This window comes from Nasonia vitripennis, chromosome 1 (genome assembly GCF_009193385.2).
Source record: "Nasonia vitripennis strain AsymCx chromosome 1, Nvit_psr_1.1, whole genome shotgun sequence".
Taxonomy (NCBI): Eukaryota; Metazoa; Arthropoda; class Insecta; order Hymenoptera; family Pteromalidae; genus Nasonia; species Nasonia vitripennis.
Window position 1 is genome coordinate 21739518 of NC_045757.1, and position 19585 is coordinate 21759102.

At 38.8% G+C, this 19585-nt stretch overlaps 3 protein-coding genes across 23 annotated transcripts in view; all 3 read left to right on the forward strand.

Moving 5' to 3' along the window:
• Nucleotides 1-19585, forward strand: part of LOC100114841 (glucose transporter type 1) — an 81205-nt gene that overhangs the window by 15599 nt on the left and 46021 nt on the right. For 14 of the 20 annotated variants that reach the window (XM_016986469.3, XM_016986464.3, XM_016986467.3 and 11 more), the window contains exon 1: nt 18757-19210. The exons of 4 other annotated variants lie outside the window; for them this stretch is intronic. The gene's annotated coding sequence lies outside the window, so the exon portion shown is untranslated. Of the gene's footprint in view, nt 1-18756; nt 19211-19585 lie in introns of those variants that run through there. 2 more of the 20 variants (XM_032600095.1, XM_032600092.1) reach the window with 2 other exon arrangements.
• On the forward strand, nt 47-5458 carry LOC103316945 (probable serine/threonine-protein kinase DDB_G0267686). 2 transcript variants are annotated; one of them, XM_016986478.3, is made up of 3 exons: nt 47-1322; nt 1561-2482; nt 4288-5458. In XM_016986478.3, exons 1-2 carry the CDS (start codon nt 1172-1174, stop codon nt 2460-2462), a joined length of 1053 nt encoding a protein of 350 aa, XP_016841967.1. In that variant the 5' UTR covers nt 47-1171; the 3' UTR covers nt 2463-2482; nt 4288-5458. The 2 variants fall into 2 exon arrangements, with proteins under 2 accessions (XP_016841967.1, XP_031784666.1); XM_031928806.1 differs by lacking the exon at nt 4288-5458 and having other exon boundaries at nt 1561-2587.
• On the forward strand, nt 3245-5289 carry LOC100677975. Its single transcript, XM_031924194.1, has 2 exons — nt 3245-4060; nt 4288-5289. The coding sequence occupies exons 1-2, from the start codon at nt 3245-3247 to the stop codon at nt 5287-5289; spliced, it is 1818 nt and encodes a 605-aa protein (XP_031780054.1).

Here is a 19585-nt window from a genome sequence, read left to right on the forward strand (position 1 = left end):
TTTTTCCCGTAGAATACTCCATATATATTTGATTTTAAAATTAAATGCTTGAACAAAAACTTTATTTGTGCACGATACAAACAATGAACAGTTTTATCTGCGGGTTTTCAAATTTCGTTGTTTGTGCTTACTCTAGACTGGTTATCACACAGTTTCCAACCCAACAATTACCCATTGACCAAACGTAAATATCATACTTACATCTTATCAATATTGAAAATGAAACGGTCCTTCTTCAGACTTGTGTGCGCGGCGTTGACATATAGAGAATTCAGTTGCAGGATGCAGAACAAAGGAGCTGCTCGATACGAGAAAGTTGACGAAACAGCTAGCTGCTGGATCAACAAAGATATTCGGAAAGCAGTTAGTAAAGAGCTCGGTATCCTCCTCCCTTAAAAAAGTGATGGGCTTTGTTGTGAAGCATTTAATTGAGAATCGGTCGCCTGGTACAAGAATTAAGGAACGCGAATCAGAAATATGGATTTTATTATATAACCTACAATCGCTTCAAACTTTTGGCGCTAAGCAGGCAGCAAAATTTAAACGTCAACTATGACATGATAAGGAGTGCGCGAAGCGCACTTAAATTTCCTAGTAGAAGAAAACTTGTCGTGCATAGTGTAAATTCTGCACATGCATACCTTTGCTGCGCCTACGTACAGGTTAGGTTTCATGATAAGGAGTGCGCGAAGCGCACTTAAATTTCCTAGTAGAAGAAAACTTGTCGTGCATAGTGTAAATTCTGCACATGCATACCTTTGCTGCGCCTACGTACAGGTTAGGTTTACACGTAGCTGTGATAGCTGATGCAGACATGCGCGGGGAAAACCGTGCTCGGGCACGTATGCATGATCGATCGCTAATTGTTCTCTCGCCCGGCCGTCTCTCATTCTCGCGGCTCTATACACGCCGAGAGAGAAGTAGCTCACTCTCTCCGGCAAGGCTTCGGCACAGCAGTCCATTATATTTCACTGCACTTGTTCGAAGATATTTTCACTTGTAGTACCGCAACTTGTTGCCAGATGACGCCACTTTTCAGAGATAGATCCGAAAAAAGACTTTTTTTCTCTTTTTCTCGTTCTATCTCTTACCCCTACTCCTCCAGCCCCTCCGGGCCACTGCCTCTCCATTTCATACGTTTCTTGGCGCTCGGTGACGACACATCGTGAACATGGAGCAGGAGAGAACAAGACCTAGCGTTGTAAAATTAAAAGAGGAAAAAGAGAAGGAATTAAGAGAGATAGAACAGCGAATGAACGATCTCTTAGGAGAACTGGAAATGATGGAGCAATTACCGGCGGATGAGGCTTTGACATATGAAGGTAAGTAAAAAGAAAGAGAATTAGACCGATTCTCGATGCTAAGTCGAGGACAAAAGTCAATCAAAGAAAATGGCCGATTCTCGATTTCAAGTCGAGAACAAAGGAAAATGAAAATTTAAAATTTTTTCTTTTTGCTCTTGCAAAATGACCGATTTTCGATTCAAAGTCGAAAACATGGCAAAAAAAAAAAAAAAAAAAAAAAAAAAAAGTAAAATAAAATAGTTGATCTCTGTTGCAGAGATTCTTGACGCTCAAAAAGAGAATCAGATGGAGGATGGAGAGGTTGAAGAAGAGGAAGATCAAACGAAAATTATCGAGGAGGAAACAAAGGAATTCCTGGGAGAGAACCCATCTGAAGTTGACCAAAAGAAGCTTTTTTTAATAAAGACAGTAGCTGACAGAGTTAAAGTCTGGTCAAGAAAGGGTCTGGCAAATAAGGAGGAAAAACAAAGGCTCCTAACAGCGATTCCTAGAAAAAATGATGAAATAAATTTAGAGGCTCCAAAGCTAAATGAGGAAATTTCAGTCAGTCTAACACAGAAAGCCCTAATAAAAGATGGATTTTTTAAGGAGTATCAGGACCTCTCAGGCGCAGCCTTGTCAGCGGCTTCAATAGCCTTGAGCATGATCTTAAATGATAAGAAGCAACCATTGGAAAGAGAATCTCTTCTAGATAATTTGGGTGGTACAGTTAGACTGTTGTGTGAATTGTTTTATCAATTAACTAATGCGAGAAAACTTTTCATAATGGGCAGATATAACGACAACATACAAAAAGTAGCCAAAAATACAGAGTCCACATCATTACTGTTTGGTGATGAATTTAAAGCAATTCTAGAAAATGCTAAATCTATGGAAAAAGCTGTTAAGGATTTGAAACCAAAAAATAACAATTATAACAATTATAGACCACCTCTAAGTCAGAATAATTATAATACAGCTAACAACAACAATAACGCTTTAAACTGGAAAAGCTCGCCCTCCAACCGTGGGGGCAGGGGGAGCTACAAGAATCAACAACCTTACAATCGACTAGGCAACTCAAGATCATCCAATTCCAGCAGCTCTTCGTACCACAGGACGTATCCAGCAAGGAGATTTTACACACAATCCCAACCTTACCAGCAGAGGAGACGATAAATTCAGTTGAAAATGTTAAGGTAAAAACAGCAGGAAGACTAAAATTCTTTATTAATAAATGGAGAGAAATTACTGATGACAAATTTGTATTGGAAGCGATAACAGGTTATAAAATTGACTTAGAATTTAAAGTTTTTCAATTAGAGCCTAATTACAATTTAGATACAGATAAGAAGATTCAGAGAGAATTAGATATAGCTATAAAAAAATTACTAACCTCAAATACTATAGAAACATGTAAAGATGTTGAGGGACAATACTTATCTTCATTGTTTTTAGTTCCTAAACCGGATGGTTCATATAGATTTATTCTGAACTTAAAGAAATTCAAATTTTTTGTTAAAAAGGAGCATTTTAAAATTGAGGACATTCGTACGGCAATTAACTTACTAAATAAAGGTGATTTTATGTGTAGGCTAGACCTTAAGGAAGCATATTTTCTTATACCAATTCATGACGAATACAAAAAGTTTTTAAGATTTAAGCATAAGAATCAGTTATATCAATTTAATGTTTTGCCTTTTGGCTTATCGTCAGCTCCTTTTGTGTTTACAAAGATAGGTAAACCAATTGTGAATTGGTTAAGAAAGAATGGACTAAGAGTAGTTATTTATTTAGATGATTTCCTAATTTTAGGTAGATCTGAAGAAGAATGTAGTAAAAATATTAGGTTAACAATTTCTTTGCTTATATACTTAGGTTTTATTATTAATTGGAAAAAGAGTGAAATCGTTCCCAAACGCTTATGTAAATTTTTAGGTTTTAACATTAATTCAGCTGACATGACATTAGAATTACCACAGGAGAAACGGGTTAAGATCAGAGAGATGATAGATATTTTATTGAAGATGGAAAGAGTTAAAGTCAAGGTTATAGCTAAATGTATAGGTGTTTTGGTGGCAGCATGCCCAGCCGTAGCCTATGGATGGCTTTATTATAAGCATTTAGAACTAATTAAAAGAAATGCTTTAAGATCTAATTTTAAAAGAATGGACAAATGGATAACCTTATCTTTAGAAGCAAAAGAGGAGTTAAAATGGTGGCAATCACAAATATTAATTGCTAAAAATAAAATAAGATCAAGTAACTTTGATTTGGAGATATTCTCTAATGCTTCCACGACAGGCTGGGGAGCCATTTGTGGTAATAAAAAGGCCAATGGTTTTTGGAATAGGGAAGAAAGGGAAATACACATCAATTTTTTAGAAATTAAAGCAGCCTTTTTGGCTTTAAAATGCTTCGCTGCCCATAGCCTTAATAAACAAATACTGTTAAGAATAGATAATATTACAGCATTAGCCTACATAAATAAGATGGGTGGTATTAAACATAAAGAGTTACACGCTTTGACCAAAGTAATTTGGGAATGGTGTATTGAGAGAGAGATTTGGATTTTTGCTGAATACATTGCTTCTAAAGAAAATATTGCTGACGAGGGGTCTCGAATAACCAATGTTGACACAGAATGGGAGTTAGCTAATTTTGCTTTTCAAAAAATAGTTAAAGAGTTTGGTTATCCTTCAATAGATTTATTTGCTTCACGTGTAAATCATAAGTGTAAGAGATATTGTTCTTGGGATAGAGACCCAGATGCTCAAGTAATAAATGCTTTTACAGTTTCCTGGAAAGAAGAATTTTGGTACGCCTTTCTTCCATTTGTATTAATTTCTAGAGTGTTAAAGAAAATTAGAGAAGAATATTCGACAGGTATTTTAGTTATACCTCTCTGGACAGTTCAACCTTGGTTTCCAGAATTCAAAGAGCTCCTCATCAGCAAATTAATCATTTTTGAACCATCATTTAATCTTTTGGCTTCACCTTGTAGGAAACTAACGCACCCACTGGCCTCGGACCTTACCCTGGTGGCAGGAGTGTTATCAGGCAGAGCTTTAAGAAAAAGAATCTGGAAGAAACCACAATAGATATTATGACATCTTCGATAACAGAGAGTACGACAAAACAGTACAATACAAGTCTCCAATATTGGTGGAATTTTTGTAAAGACAAGGAACAGGATCCATATTATGCAGAAGAAGATATTGTTATTAACTGCCTGACAAAGAAATTTAATGAAGGAGCAGCATACGGCACCTTGAACACACTCAGATCTGCTATATCCTTGATAAATCAACATGACAACTCAAATAGCTCATTAATTAATAGATTTTTTAAAGGCGTATACAAACTAAGACCTACTGCACCAAAATACTGCAGTACGTGGAACGTGGATGACGTGTTAGATATGTTAGAGACTTGGAGTCCATTAGAATCTTTAAATCTACAGAATCTCACTTTAAAACTAGTCATGTTATTAGCACTGGGGTCAGCATTTAGAGTACAATCACTAGCTCTTATTAAATTAAACAATATAAAGAAATTACCTAGCGGAATAGAAATAAGGATTTTAGATCTCATAAAAACTTCAAAACCAGGAGCAGCACAGCCATATGCCTTTTTTCCTTTCTTTACAGAAAGGACATCGCTGTGCATTGCAAGAACATTATTATATTACATGCAAGCTACTAAAGATATTAGAGGTGATACACAAGAATTATTTATCTCTTTCAAGAGACCATACAAGAAGATATGTTCTCAAAGTATTAGTAGATGGCTCAAGACAGTCATGAGAGAAGCTGGTATATCAGAAGAATTTACAGCCCATAGCACGAGACATGCATCTACATCTAAAGCTGTAAATCAAGGATTAGATATAAGCATTATTAAGAATGCAGCCACCTGGTCAGAAAAGTCCAAAGTTTTTAGTAAATTTTATAATAGACCAATTAAGGGTAATGAAAGAAATTTTGCTGAGACTGTTTTTTCATAATAATTTTTGTTCTAAGAAAGAAATTTTATAATGAATTTTAAGTAGCATTATAATATTTATAAGAAAGAAGCTTAAAGGCTGATTGAACTAAAGATGTTAGTTATAAGATGTTACATTATTTAATAAACTTTTAATGAGTTGTAATTTAAATAAAGAATTTGAAATGAAATAATGTTGTGTTCTCTAAACATCTACAAGTGAAAATATCTTCGAACAAGTGCAGTGAAATATAATTGATGATTAAACGAACTTGCAAAGTGAAGTTCGATCACAATTATATGAACAAGCTTGTTCGAAGATATTTGAATCCCACCCATTATTTTAAAATAGTAGTGGGCCCAACCCCGGGATTGACCTCGCGCTTCTCTAAACTCAATGAAATGGAGAGGCAGTGGCCCGGAGGGGCTGGAGGAGTAGGGGTAAGAGATAGAACGAGAAAAAGAGAAAAAAAGTCTTTTTTCGGATCTATCTCTGAAAAGTGGCGTCATCTGGCAACAAGTTGCGGTACTACAAGTGAAAATATCTTCGAACAAGCTTGTTCATATAATTGTGATCGAACTTCACTTTGCAAGTTCGTTTAATCATCAATTGTCAGTCAGGTCGATGTTGTTGCTATCGGCTGACGAGAAAAATATACATACATGCAGGTACTTATGCGGTGTTAACACGCGATGTACACGTTTTGTCGGGTTATAGACAAGACGCGACCAACTGTATAAGTACACGGCCAAAAGGGATATAGTTTTTCGTTATTATTTACCGAGAAGCTTCGTAAACGACAAAGGAAAATTACGCTTATACTACTACGGACGTTTAATGCTGTACCACGATGTCACAATCAGCTTCGCATTAACTAATGCAACAATTATATTTTTATGTTACAGGTGAGTAACCTGATGCTAACCCGCATCGGTCGACGTGCTTCTTCGATAACGTAAGGTCTAAATTTAGTCATTGTAAGAGTTACGAAAATACAACTAGTGTTATACCTAGGTTAGGTTATTACCCACTTTAGAAGCAACGCTGACTAAGCGCGACTCATTTTCATTTATTGGTTCGCCTTACTTGTTTCTTTTGTTATGATATAATACACATATATTTGTACTCGCTCTGTACGCTCTGCATTTTAAGGTCAATCCTGAATATTTTGAGCCATCTCAAAGACGAAGCAGATATCGTTTTAAGATGCTTCAATATTCCACTAGCGCATAGTTTTTAAGAGAAGCGAACATGAGGTGTCGCTTCCATTAAATATCAACCGAATCATAGCAACGACAGATTAGCTGGCGTTGAAAGTAACTGAAGTGTAAAAGCCTCAGCTATTCGATATTCAAGCAGAGCATACATCTTGAGGCGAGAGTCAATGCAGTGCCTTGCGCCTGTAAAGCATGCGATCCTTCATTGATGGATGATGGCTCGTTCAAGGATCGATGATAGTATGACGGCAGGGCGTGCAAAGCGAACGTCCGACAGGCCTATAGCACGAGTAAGGAGCACAAAAGTGTGCGCCTGTATGCTAATGTCCTACAGTCAAGCCGTTGTCAAGCCACGGGTAGTGTCTTCGAAGATGACAAATTATTCTCGGCTTTTCAAGGGTTCTCGATGCCTTTTAGTGAGCAGCCGAGTTGTTACGCCTAAGATCGGCCGTGCTTTGTTTCTCGGGTATTGATTGCGCTTCGTAATTAATCATAGACTTTTTTGTATTTCTTTAGGACCTGTTTTAGCATCGATAATTTATCGGACGTTTAAGAGGCAAACTTGAAATTCCATTTGTCAATTGTGCTTTTTATTCGTAATAATAAACAAATTGCACTTAACAATATATATGTGCAAATCCAGAAAAAAACCCGACACTTCAGGGGGTCTGAGTGAACAAATTTGAAATTTGGGAGCACGCCTATCCGACCACTTTTTTTTTTCGTTCTTTAGGTCATATAGAACCCGAAAAACTTTGGGTTCCCAAGATTAAAAATACCTATTTTTTTATCGGTCAGTTTAAATTCTCTTATTGGAATTTAACACGGGAAAAATAACCGAAAATCAGAAAATTGCCACTTGTTGTCTGGAGGCTTAATCCAAAAATGTGTTTTAATAGAATCAAAGTATTAAAAAAAAGAATTAATTTGAGGGCTAGTGGGTTAAAAATGGCTGCCTAGGTCAAAAGTTGTCTAGGCTTAAAAATGGAAAAAAATCACCAATTTTTCGATTTTTTACGAAAATCAGCGATTTTGAATTCTTATTTTTATAATCCTTATAACTTATGATCCGAACGGTCAATTTCGACAACCAGGGGCTCAAACTGTAGCTCTTGTCTTCCGTTTTCGTTTTGAAAATTTGGATTAACATTTTCATTTTACGATCAGCTATATATATATATATATATATATATATATGACGATGGAAACGGCCATAATTGATAGGCGTATACATAGCTGATCGTAAAATTATAATGTTAATCGAAATTTTCAAAACGAAAATATAAGATCAGAGCTTTAATTTGAGTCCTGGATGATTAAAATTGGCCGCTCGGATCAAAAGTTATAAGAATTTTAAGAATAAGAGATAGATCGCTGATTTTCGTAAAACATCTACTCTTCGTGACTATTTACTATTTTCAAGCCTAGACAACTTTTTGCCCAGGCAACCATTTTTAATTCACCAGCCCTTAAATTGAAGCTCTCTTCTGATACTTCGATCCTAGCAATACACATTTTCGGATTGCACCTTCGTACACTGAGTGAGTAAAGTTGAATCGTGGCTTGTTTTCGATTATTTTCCCCGTGTTAAATTCCCATAAGAGAATTTAAACTGCCCGGCAAAAAATAGGTATTTTTTAATCTTGGAAACCCAAGGTTTTTCGGGTTCTATATGACCTAAAAAACGAAAAAAGTGGTCAGGTAGGCGTGCTCCCAAATTTCAAATTTGTTCACTCAGACCCCCTGAAGTGTCCGATTTTTTCTGGATTTGCACATATGCATCAGGCACGCATGTCATACTTTGGTACATCAATTTTCAAACTCCCGCGTATAGATCGATACTAGGTATTATTCGAGCTCCGTGCGAACGCCTATTAATATGAAATATAGCGCAAAGTGGAAACTTTTTGAGCTTTTAATATACCCACGCATTGTACTTACTCTGTCATGTAAGTTGTATATTATGCTTCCTTCTTCAAGACCGTATTTTAAAATAAACGAGTTTCATTCGAACGACTTTGTGGAAACTGCATATACTTGACCCGATATAATATGTACATACTCTGTTCGTTTCAATTATATCAGCGTTTATAATTAGTGCATTATAATTAACGCTTTTAAATTTATCTTTAATGTAAATCGGTGTTTTCTTTGCCTTATTTTATTACAGTATAAACTATCATCCTTCTATTTTTTCTTTTATTTAGCGCGATTGCAGTCTGCTTATTATTGCTTAACAATTTCATGCTAGCTTGTCCATATATATTTTTCATTTGTTCTTTTGAATTTTCTGGTCCTGGGATCTTGTAGGGCCTTCTTTCATTATTTTTTCCATTACGCCCTATATTTCCTGTCACAGTTCATTATTGCATTTATTGAATCTTCCTTCGTTTTATAAGTTATAAAACCGATATTTGTTATATCTCGGTTTTCCTAAACTTAGTTTCATGTTGCATAATGTACTATTTAAAGTCTTATCGACAAAAAAAAGGAAAATAATTTTTTTTGTAACACATGCACGTAAGTTCGCGGCCTCAGAACATATCGTGTTGTGTTTCTAGATGAATTTTAGCGTTTGGAAAGTTTCCAGGGTAGGCTCATCACATCTACGCTTTTCTCAAATCCGGTGCCATGAGTAATATTTCCCTTGGATCCGAAAAAATCGAAACACGATGATGGAATTCGAATCCACGACCCCTCGAGAGTAGGCAGGTGGTTTTTATTAAGGGGCCATCGTTGCTCTACTATCATTATACAATCAATTTAAAAATTGAATATAACTACTCTTAAAAAATCGCACAATATTACATAGTTTGACAACAGTTTTAACGAGCAGTTTCGTAGTTAAAAATTCATACATCTAGTTGACGAAGCTTAACTAGATTCATGAATACAAATAGTTCTCTCTTACTCGACCCTGCATAATTGACTACCCTTTGACAGTTATGAAGCTAACGAGATATCTACAACCCGTTCTTCCGACTTATCAGAAATAGCCGAGTCTCCCTCTGGCTTTAACTAAGAAGATTAAAAATCATGTGCTGATAGAGACCAAATAGGATTTGTCTCCGTTCACCCGTTCATTGCGAGCTCAAAGGAAGAAACCTACTGGGGATCATCATCGCACCAAAGCCACGGCTTTATAGATATTCACCTGCATTTTGCTTGCAGCCGGACTAGACATATAGTTTCTCCAATCCTTTTTACAGATCAAGCACAGTCAGATGCATTAGCAGTAATTTAGTGCAGAGTTTGCAGCTGCAGCTATCAGAAATTGTGTCCAAGCTGCCTCGCTTGTCAATGAAATTATTTCGTAATACTCTTTGCCTGGAAAGTGTCTATTTCTACAGCTTTAGTCATAATACTTTTAGTTTATTACGTTGTGGAACGAACGAACTCTGGCGAGATTGACATTTATCCAATCATTATGATTGACCAATTTTGTAATAAATATTTTTTGCTAAGAATAACAATGTATTATGGCAAAGTTCTATATTTCTCTGTAAAAGTGTCAATGCTGCTTCGACGCAGCGTGAGCACAATGTCCAGCTCAAAACACGGATTCGCGCACAAGCAGTGATCGAGTAAAAGAGGGAGAGAGATACATAAAAAGCGTCGATCGATTCGCAGCCGCGTATGAATTTTCCATGAGGCCGCATCTGCGCGCGTGGACGAGCTGCACAGGAATCGCGTATCGAACAAAATCAATGCGAGCCCGCAAGTTCGCATCTCCTTTGTCCATCTGTGCATTGAAAGACGTGTCCGGAAGTAAATACATACTTTTAGCTAATGAATGCTCGCGTGTACATTCGTTATTCTTAGGAGAATTACATTTGAAGAAATAATCGATTTTACCTGAATAAGGCCATTATACTTTCTTCTGAAAGTCTTGCGATGCTACGGAGCTCGAACTCGAGATTCCTTCGATGGAAATCTAATGGGACCTAGAGGCTTTTAATCTTCCACGCGATCGATATATCATCGTAGAGCTCCGCCGAGAAATTGGACTAGCCTGCTATATACTTCTCCACATCTCTCACAAAAAAAAACCTAAACTCGATCCTACGACTTTTCGAAATTCCCCTCCATATAATTGGACAGACTCTTGGAGAAAAGTACGGAATCAAGTTATTATGATCTGATTTTATTGTCGAAGTTATCTGGCTGCGATCGCTGGATTAAAAAGTAAGAAGAATTTCGAATCGGTTTTTATTATCAGTGCGAATCAAGAAGTCGGAATAAGTTGGCTTGAGAAAGTTTTGCGCGGGAAAAAAGGGCTGATCGGAATCGGTAACTTAAGCCAAATGGAGCAAGCCATTCCTGAATCGAGCCATTTTCATGCGCAGTAATACCTTTCAGCTCTCGTGGAAAACAATGTCCTAACTGATACGCTATGGCGCAGCTGTATAAGCCCTTTTCAGAGTCTTTATAGATTAAACCTAAGTGTCTGGACTATAATGATTACTAAAAGTAATGTATTGAGGTTGTATGGTTTAGAGCGTTATTTTAACATCTGTAGAAAATGTATTCGGAACCGACTTGTTGTAGAGTAGAACATTCGAGCGACAAACTTCACATGTATCGAAATATACTACATAATGTTGAATTGTCACGTGAGCGCGAGTCCAAGTTGACAAAAGTGTAAAATGTAAATTCCTTGTTTTTTTATTTACAGTCGATCATTCCCGGATATTTGCGTAGCTAGAGAGAGGCACTCGAGCCTTTCAAGCTAAACCCGGCGTGCATATATACACGCAAAGCTAGTGCGCACAAGTTCAGCCAGCCGTTTAGGTGCTGACACGAGCCGTTGATGCAGCATTATCTCCAGGCTGCTGGGCAAGAGTCTCGCCCGCACAAGAGCGTGTCGTTGGGCAGCTGGTGTTTATCGGTCACGAGGTAAACACGCGCACGCAGGAACGACGGGACGTCTAACAGATAAGCGCGCGAGTGCGTTTGCATGCAGGCGCTTTCCGAGAAGACGCTTGTTATGTCGTCTCGCGCTTCTGGGGCCGGGCCCTTTGAACGCGCGAATTAGGGTGCGCGTTTTACGCTCCGAGTGCGTTGCGAGGAGATAAGAAACATAAGTAGCACACGCAAGTGCGCTAATTTTCGCCTCGCTGCAAGGCTTACTTCATGCCATTCAGGAAAGCTTTGATGCACAAATATCATTGATCAAACGATGAAAAAGCTATATAATATAAAACTAAGATCTGCTTAGAATTTTAAATAACTGACCTGTAGGTTTCTTTTAAAATTCGAATATCTTTTGATAAAACGCTAGCAAAATTTCGCAAAAAAGAGTATTTTTGATGAAAGCATATTTTTGATGTCGGTGTGTAATTTTTTAAAAACTCTTGTACCGTAATTTTTTATAAAAATGTGTTTATTTTATAAAGCACATTTGCTATTATGAAGTAATTGAATAATGAAGGTGTGTACATAATATTGATAAGCTTATATTATATATTTCGGTGTATTCTTTCGTTGTCAGGTGGTTTTTGGGTCATCTAAGTATATACAGATGTGAGAGAAAGAGAGAGAGAGAGAGAGAGAGAGAGAGAGAGAGAGAGAGAGAGAGACAGAGAGAGAGAGAGAGAGAGAGAGAGAGAAAGAGATAGGGTCCGGATTCCGTTGTCAGGACCGTTCATCTCCAACCAGGCTGTATTTTCCCTTATCAGTATTTATGTTCAGGATAAAGGCAAGTTCGCCCCTCCTACGGCTTCGTCAGCCTCGGGTTGACCCGTCGGTCTCTCCGCGCAGAGGTGTATTTTTCCTCAGTATAAACGCGGAGCAAACCCCTGGTGAGGTCGGCGACAGTCTGAGGGTGGTCAGACCACCCTCAACTGGATAGCCTAACAGCCATGGATCGCACTGCCGATCCATGCAGATGCCGACTTAGCCACGGAGGAACGCCCTAAGTCGGCTACTCTAACTTCCAGCTCTCGGCTTTCCTCGTGCCCCTTCGCTCGATTCTATCCGGAACAATATATATATATATATATATATATATATATATATATATATATATATATATATATATATATATATATATATATATATATATATATATATATATATATATATATATATATATATATATATATATATATATATATATATATATATATATATATATATATTATATATATATATATATATATATATATATATATTATATATATATATATATATATATATATATATATATATATATATATATATATATATATAATATATATATATATATATATATATATATATATATATATATATATATATATATATATATATATATATATATATATATATATATATATATATATAGATTAAGCTTGCTTACTCTGGTTTTGTGCGAATTAGATGCTCCGAATTAATAAAAAGGTGCGGGTATGTTATAAAATTATAAAAATTAATATTTATTAATATTGAGTTTGTGGCGCAGTGGTAACTTCATTAAATGTTGGCCTGCAATGGTCTTTGGGTCCAATTCAGAAGCTTATTTCACTCAGGCGATCTAAATATTTGTTACTTCCTGTTCTGTTAGTATTGGGTCCTCTCGTTTCGGTGTCAAGTTTATTTGTTTGTAAAATCATCATCTTGATTTTGTTTGCAAAATCTTCATCGATTGTTTGGTATAAAAATGTTATCTGGTCAATAAACCATTGTTCTAGTCCCTGTGAGATGTAGCTTTGGTGGGAATATTGTGGTTGTCGTGGAACATCGTCTTGACCTATTGGTTGGATTAATGCCTCCTCTTGTTGATTGGACCAATCGATGGTTGTTCTTGTTGTTGAAGAATATCTTATTTTCTCATGTTCACGTATTCTACTTCTTTTGTCTGCATTTCTGTCACATATACGGTGTATTTTTACAGTATTCCTGAAGTTGCCCATGTTGCTTTGTAGTGTTGATCGCATCGGTTCAAAGCCTTTTCGATATTTTTCGAAGCGGCACTTTTAGAGCCGCTTTAATGGCTGGCTAAACTTCGACTGAACGCATTTCGCTGTCCCATGCGGCACTGGAGTCCAAGATGGAGAGAAAGAGGAAGAGGGAGAAAGTTTTGTGCTACCTCTCACACACGGCCCTGTTACCCTCCCCGGTGGCTTGCTCTATACTTCGGCCCTACGGGCCTCGGCCGTAAAATGTGCTTATATTTTTCATTCTTTTCTCATGCGTTAAGTGTCGAGACTTCTAGATTCTTTTATTTGATTTGCAATAATTATTGTTAATTTTATAACGAAGAAGTCTCGTCAATTAATAAATACAAACGTAGGAATGCTATTATCCACATCTTCATTCACTTGCGGTGCTTGTGGTTGATTAGTTTCTTGCTGCAGTTGTTCATCTTGTGTTGTCAAGTGATTTGGCTGATAGAGTTGTAGTCTTTTAGTTCTATAGCCTTCTTAGCATCTGCCGGAGAATCATAGGTCAGTATGAGGGGTTCCAGTCGCACCGCCCAAAGGTTGCAGAGTTGAACGGAAAGACACACAGAAGTGGACGGAATGTTGTATAATAGTGTCTCAAGTTGGAGTGAGAAAGAAAGAGAGAGAGAGAGAGAGAGAGAGAGAGAGAGAGAGAGAGAGAGAGAGAGAGAGAGAGACTGGTGTGTTTCAGAGCAGTACTCCCGGGGAACTTCGGTATGCAGTGATAAGACGGGCGTTGGGTGTCATCCGCTCGGTTCGTCCAAGCTTGCGATGCGCCTTGGCTGTTGGCATACCACGTCATACGCATGCACGCCAGTGCGTGTATGTGACATATTCTCTGATTTGGAAAGTAAGAACAAAAAGATGGAACAAAATTTATCAAAATTGACTTATACACATGACCACCAATACTTACAGGTAATTGGGCTCTATAAAAGCAACTTTAAAATAACAGTTTATTATACGAACTCAAATATTTTTCTGTTGTCATACAAAGCTTTCTCTAGCAAGGAGGCAAAATTATTATTGACGAACATCATCAATCACTGACATACCTTTCACTTGTATGCACCGAAACTTTTATAATACGGATTGCATATAAATCGAACGTAAAAGCTACTTTTACGATAAATATGTAAGTTTAAAGTGACTATGCTAGCGAGGAAAAAACTTTATGGTAAAAGAACAAACTATAGCGGCAACCCGTGGCCGTTTATAACCGCCTATATAAAGTCAGAAACAAATGGACCCCCGGGCAAAAAACAAGCGTATTTACCTACTTCTATACTTGTTGTAGTTAGACAAATCGAGGCTGCGAGTAGTCGTCACGACAACATGTCCAGCTTTTTACAATTACATCATGTGGAACCAACCAGTTAATGTGTATGCTCTGCATTTAGTGAAGGCAGCTGCAGATGAATATGTGATAAGTCCTCAGGTATGTACACATGCGCGTGCCAGCTAACGCCAGCAGATACTCACTCCCTATACTCGTGAATAACAAATCATTACTAATGCCGGAGTAATTGCTTCCAACGACTGTGTTTACTCCGTAATCTCTCGGCAGATATACTAATTACAACTCCATGCCTATAGCGATGATGCAAACGAGCTCAAATGAAAGTGCTTTAATACTCGAATACAAAGTAATGTAAAGCTGATAATGGGTAGAAAAATCTCGGAACGCTCGTGTTTATATCAGCTTGCAAATGAGTCGAAAGAGCCAGTGAAACTAGTTTAATTTGCGCCACTTAATATTCCACATAGCCGGCTACTTAATACCTCCGTTTCTTTTCACCTGCCATGTAATAGTGGGGAAAATTGAGCGCGCGCGATAATTCTCGTCGAGTGCGGAGGGAGGATGAAAGAGGGCTAATGCATCCAGCGGCAGCGGCGGCGGCGGCGGCGCAAATCGACTTTATACGAGCCCTGCAATTTGCCTGCAGCGGCACATCGCGATTATACGCGCGCGCACGCCAGGGAGAAGGGGTGAAAGAGTGCCAAATCAGACCGTTATTCATTGGGTCGAAGGTCGAGGAAGCCACTACCCCGTTGAGCCTATAGTGTGGAATTTAAATCGTCGTGTGGCCCGCACGAATTATTAATCGCAACGGGGTATGGCCTCCGACGCGTAAAATGCACTGCGGCTCAAGCTCTAGCTTAACTTTTAACAAGCGAGGGAGAGGTTTTTTTCTGCAGAGGGCTTATTCTTCTTGTTGTTCTTGGCGCTAAGCTCATACAAAACTTGGATAATTTCGTTTGGAGAAGAAAAGTTCAGTCGGCGCGTATGCGCGACAAAAATTGCGATAAAATGCGCGAATCAAGTTGTACCGAATGCTTATTCTTCTTGCACTTTTATAGATGCGAAGTTCAAAGTTTGATCGGTATGGGCGCCTCAGTGCCGTAATTTTTTGCAATGTTCGTGGAGTAGCAAAGAGTTCGTGAATAGTTTCGATATCTGCGTGTATCATTTGTTTTTAATTTTTATTCTTGTGTAATTGCGCCGCGAGATCTCGAGATTCATATAAATTTCTTCGCTGCAGCAAATTTTAAAAAGTCGTAAAGTGAGAATTATGTGGGCAATACGTGCTTCGGTGCACGCAAATCTTATTTATGTTCAACATTATACCAGATGCACTTAATTTTTTCCTCTACTACAGAAATATCTTCATTGAGAGCAGATGAAAAAGTATTCCTCCAGCCATTACAAATCAAATCTGTGGTGATCAACCGTTCCCCTCTTGAGAGCATTCGTGCATCTGTTTCAGTACATATTATGCTCAGCAGCGCTTTATCTCATCGCATGATTACTCTTTAGATACTAACTATCGCAGTGTGTATGATATGTCGTCCATAGAATGCTATAAATAGAAAGCGAAATACGACAAACAAGCTTAACGAAATGAATATCGAGTTTATAATAAGTTAATTGCGGACAAGCAAACGCAGAGTCAAAATGGCAAGCAATACGGAATCGATAACGAGCAAGGAGCGAAATAAAAGCGGGTGCACAATCAGGCCAAAGTTAGGCAGTCTGGCGTTGCAAACTCGCGATTCTCGTCGAAATAATTCCGACGATTATCGCGCCGGCGCGCGCTCGCGGAATTGTGTTCTCCCGGATCTCTCCGCCAAGTGCTGGCAGTGTGCTGCAACAGCGCTTAATATCCCGGGCGATGGAGGGTCCAGTCGAAAGTTTGATGTAAAATTTAGCGCCCGGCGCACTTGTATATCATTGGGGAGCCGACGGCGGCTGCAACTTTATCCAAGTACGGGCTAATTGCAAGGGCGCGCGCGCGCGCGCGCGCGAGAGAGAGAGAGAGAGAGAGAGAGAGAGAGAGAGAGAGAGAGAGAGAGAGCTCGACAGCGGAGAATCCAGTTTTATTATGCCTTAATCGCGTTTGCGCGTAAGTGCATCGCTGCGCGAGGCCGGATGTGACGAGCTGAGCGATCTCTATGCTCGCGCGTCCTTGTTCCGCCTCCTAATGCGATCCGCGCGCTAGCGCATTTTTCAGCTGGCGATGTCGTTAAAATTATTAATTCTTTTGGAGTTCAAATGGCTTTTTGATTGTCGAATGTAGAACGGGTCGAGGGTTCCTTGTGCCCTGGGGTTGGCTTCATTGCTGCAAAAAGTCGTTGTTATATATATGGCAGCTTGGATTTGTGACGCCTTGCTTGCTTCTGTTCGACTCTGACGGTGTACCATCTACATTGCGCGGTAGGAATCTAATGAGAGTCTTTTTAATCTTTTTGAAATCGGTAGTCGCGACGTCAGTCACAATTTAATCAAATATTATCTGTTGGATTGATATCGCAAGTGAACTTATCAATCGAATCAGCGTAATATGGTCTTCGATGAAATTTCGGTTCACGATGATTAGGCGATTTTAGGATTATACGGTTAGTGGTTCGCGCGTGTTAAACGTGACCAAAATCGATCCTCATTCAAATTAGTCTACTAAACTAGATTGCAATCACGTGGACGTTGTAATAAAACGGTGCTGCCGATATCGGTAAAAACTTTTGATGCAGTTTTATAGCGCTATTCGCTATTATTACATTAGACTGTTGAAGCATTACAGTTTTTTTACTTTACATAATCGCTAAATAAATTGACTGCTTTTTGCTATATGTTAATAAATGAAGGAGTAGACCATGAACAAGTATATTGCTACTAAAAATAAGATAATTTATTGAATTATATACCTATACCGAACAATTTTTTTTTAATATAACTCCTCGATGACTTTGTATACATTGTGTAGGCACCTTGTGTATACATTGCACTGCAATAGTCCAATTAGTGCATTCCACTGCATCTGTGCATCTTGAGAAAAACAGGTATTGCAAGAGTCAAGGCTGAAGAATTCTCGACCGCAGGATACTGCAAGAAAACTGCAAGGAAAAATAAAACTGGGAAATCCCGCTTGTAAAGAGTAGGATTTGTGCGCAAAAGAATGCGATGTTTTTATAACTTTTCGCGTGTATAACATTTATTAAAGCGTAGGAAAGTTTGCAAAATAGGATGCAGAAAGCGCTTTAAAATATTATTTAAGTTTGATAGAATTTTCGTTGTTATTCGAATAACTAATTGAGGTCTTGGAGAGAATATTGTTTCCTTTTTAGAACAGACTTTGCAAAGAAAAAAATACGTACAGAGCTTCGTCTGTACTTGTTTAAAAGCAAGAATAATATTTTTACATGGAATCTTATAAAGAAACATTCTTTTATACATGCAAGTAATTGAAGTACCTATACCTATATTTGCATACGCGAATTAAAAAAGTCACGTAAAGATTATCTAGATTTTTACTTATCGATGTTATGTCATCAGGCAAAAGCAAGATCGAGAAATACTGGCGAAATTGCAACTTCTTGAGAGCGCAGCTGATTGGAATTTATTCTCGCACAAAACAAACGTAGATCTTTCGATTTCCCGAGAAAAAGGACTAATTGTAAGCGTCATTGAAACTCGCATATTAATACCACGCATAAAAAGAATTATGCAACCGAAGAATGACGGCGCGCGTCGCACAGTAACGAACCGCAGCTCGATTCCAACGCATAAAAACGAGTGTCGCGCGTTGAAGTGCATGCGCCCACGCAAACAGCGAACCGGCAACTCGCACACACCGAGCCCAAAAGCAAAAGCACGTGACACCAGCAAAAAGACGGCGAAAGAGAGAGCGAGAGAGAGAGAGAGAGAGAGAGAGAGAGAGAGAGAGAGAGAGAGAGGCGACTAGCAGCAGCTATATACGTTGAGCGAACGTCGAAGTCGAAGCAGCAGAAGCGTCAGAGAGTAGGGATAGAAAGATCGATATAGAGAAGCACGCGGGAGAGAGAGCTAAGAGTAGGGGAATCATGATCTCGCGGACCTCGTATTTCCAGTTCCACAGTCTACTGCCGCTTAGCGATTTCGTCGCTTCGTGTATGGTCGCGGCGCTCGGCGTTACATATTGTTTTTCGAGCCGCCTGCACTGCTGCGCCGGACAAGCTCTCGCGGCGGGAAACGCGCGTGTGCAGCCGAGCCCGATCCGCGCTGCGCCAGTTTCGTATATTCCTCGTACTACAGCGTCAAATTATATACTATTTACTACTCTGCGTGCGACTGCCTTTCGCGCGACGCGGTCTGCGCGCCCGGTTTTACAGCTCCGTGCAGCAGTGCTGTCAGCGGCAGTGCGTGGCGCTGTAATACAGCCAGTGTGCACGAGTGTCGGTGACTGTGCCGTCGCCGAGGCCGGCGAATCTACTAATACACCTTATACATACAGAGAACACGCGGCTCGGAGCACCTTCGCATTCTCGGTGAGTGACCGCGCCGATCGCGCAGCTGCCGCGAGTGACTTTTGATAATGAGTATTTGCCCTGATGGCGGCCAAATAGACTTTGGATGAAGCATCGCGTAATTTGTTGCTGTGCCGTCGACTGAGCGATCCAGGAGAGATCGCACGCTACATGTGCAAACATTCCGGGCAATTCTATTTTGACAACTGATAAAATGAGTTACAATCAATTTTCCTGGCTGAATGTCTGCAGACGTACTAACTTTTATCTCGGTTAACCTATTTCTTTGTGTGTCGTTGGCTCTAATTATATAGCCTGAAATACATTCACAGACCAACTGCATGTATCGTTCGCGTTCGTACCTATAATGAAAGGCATTCATAACAATAAAAATGT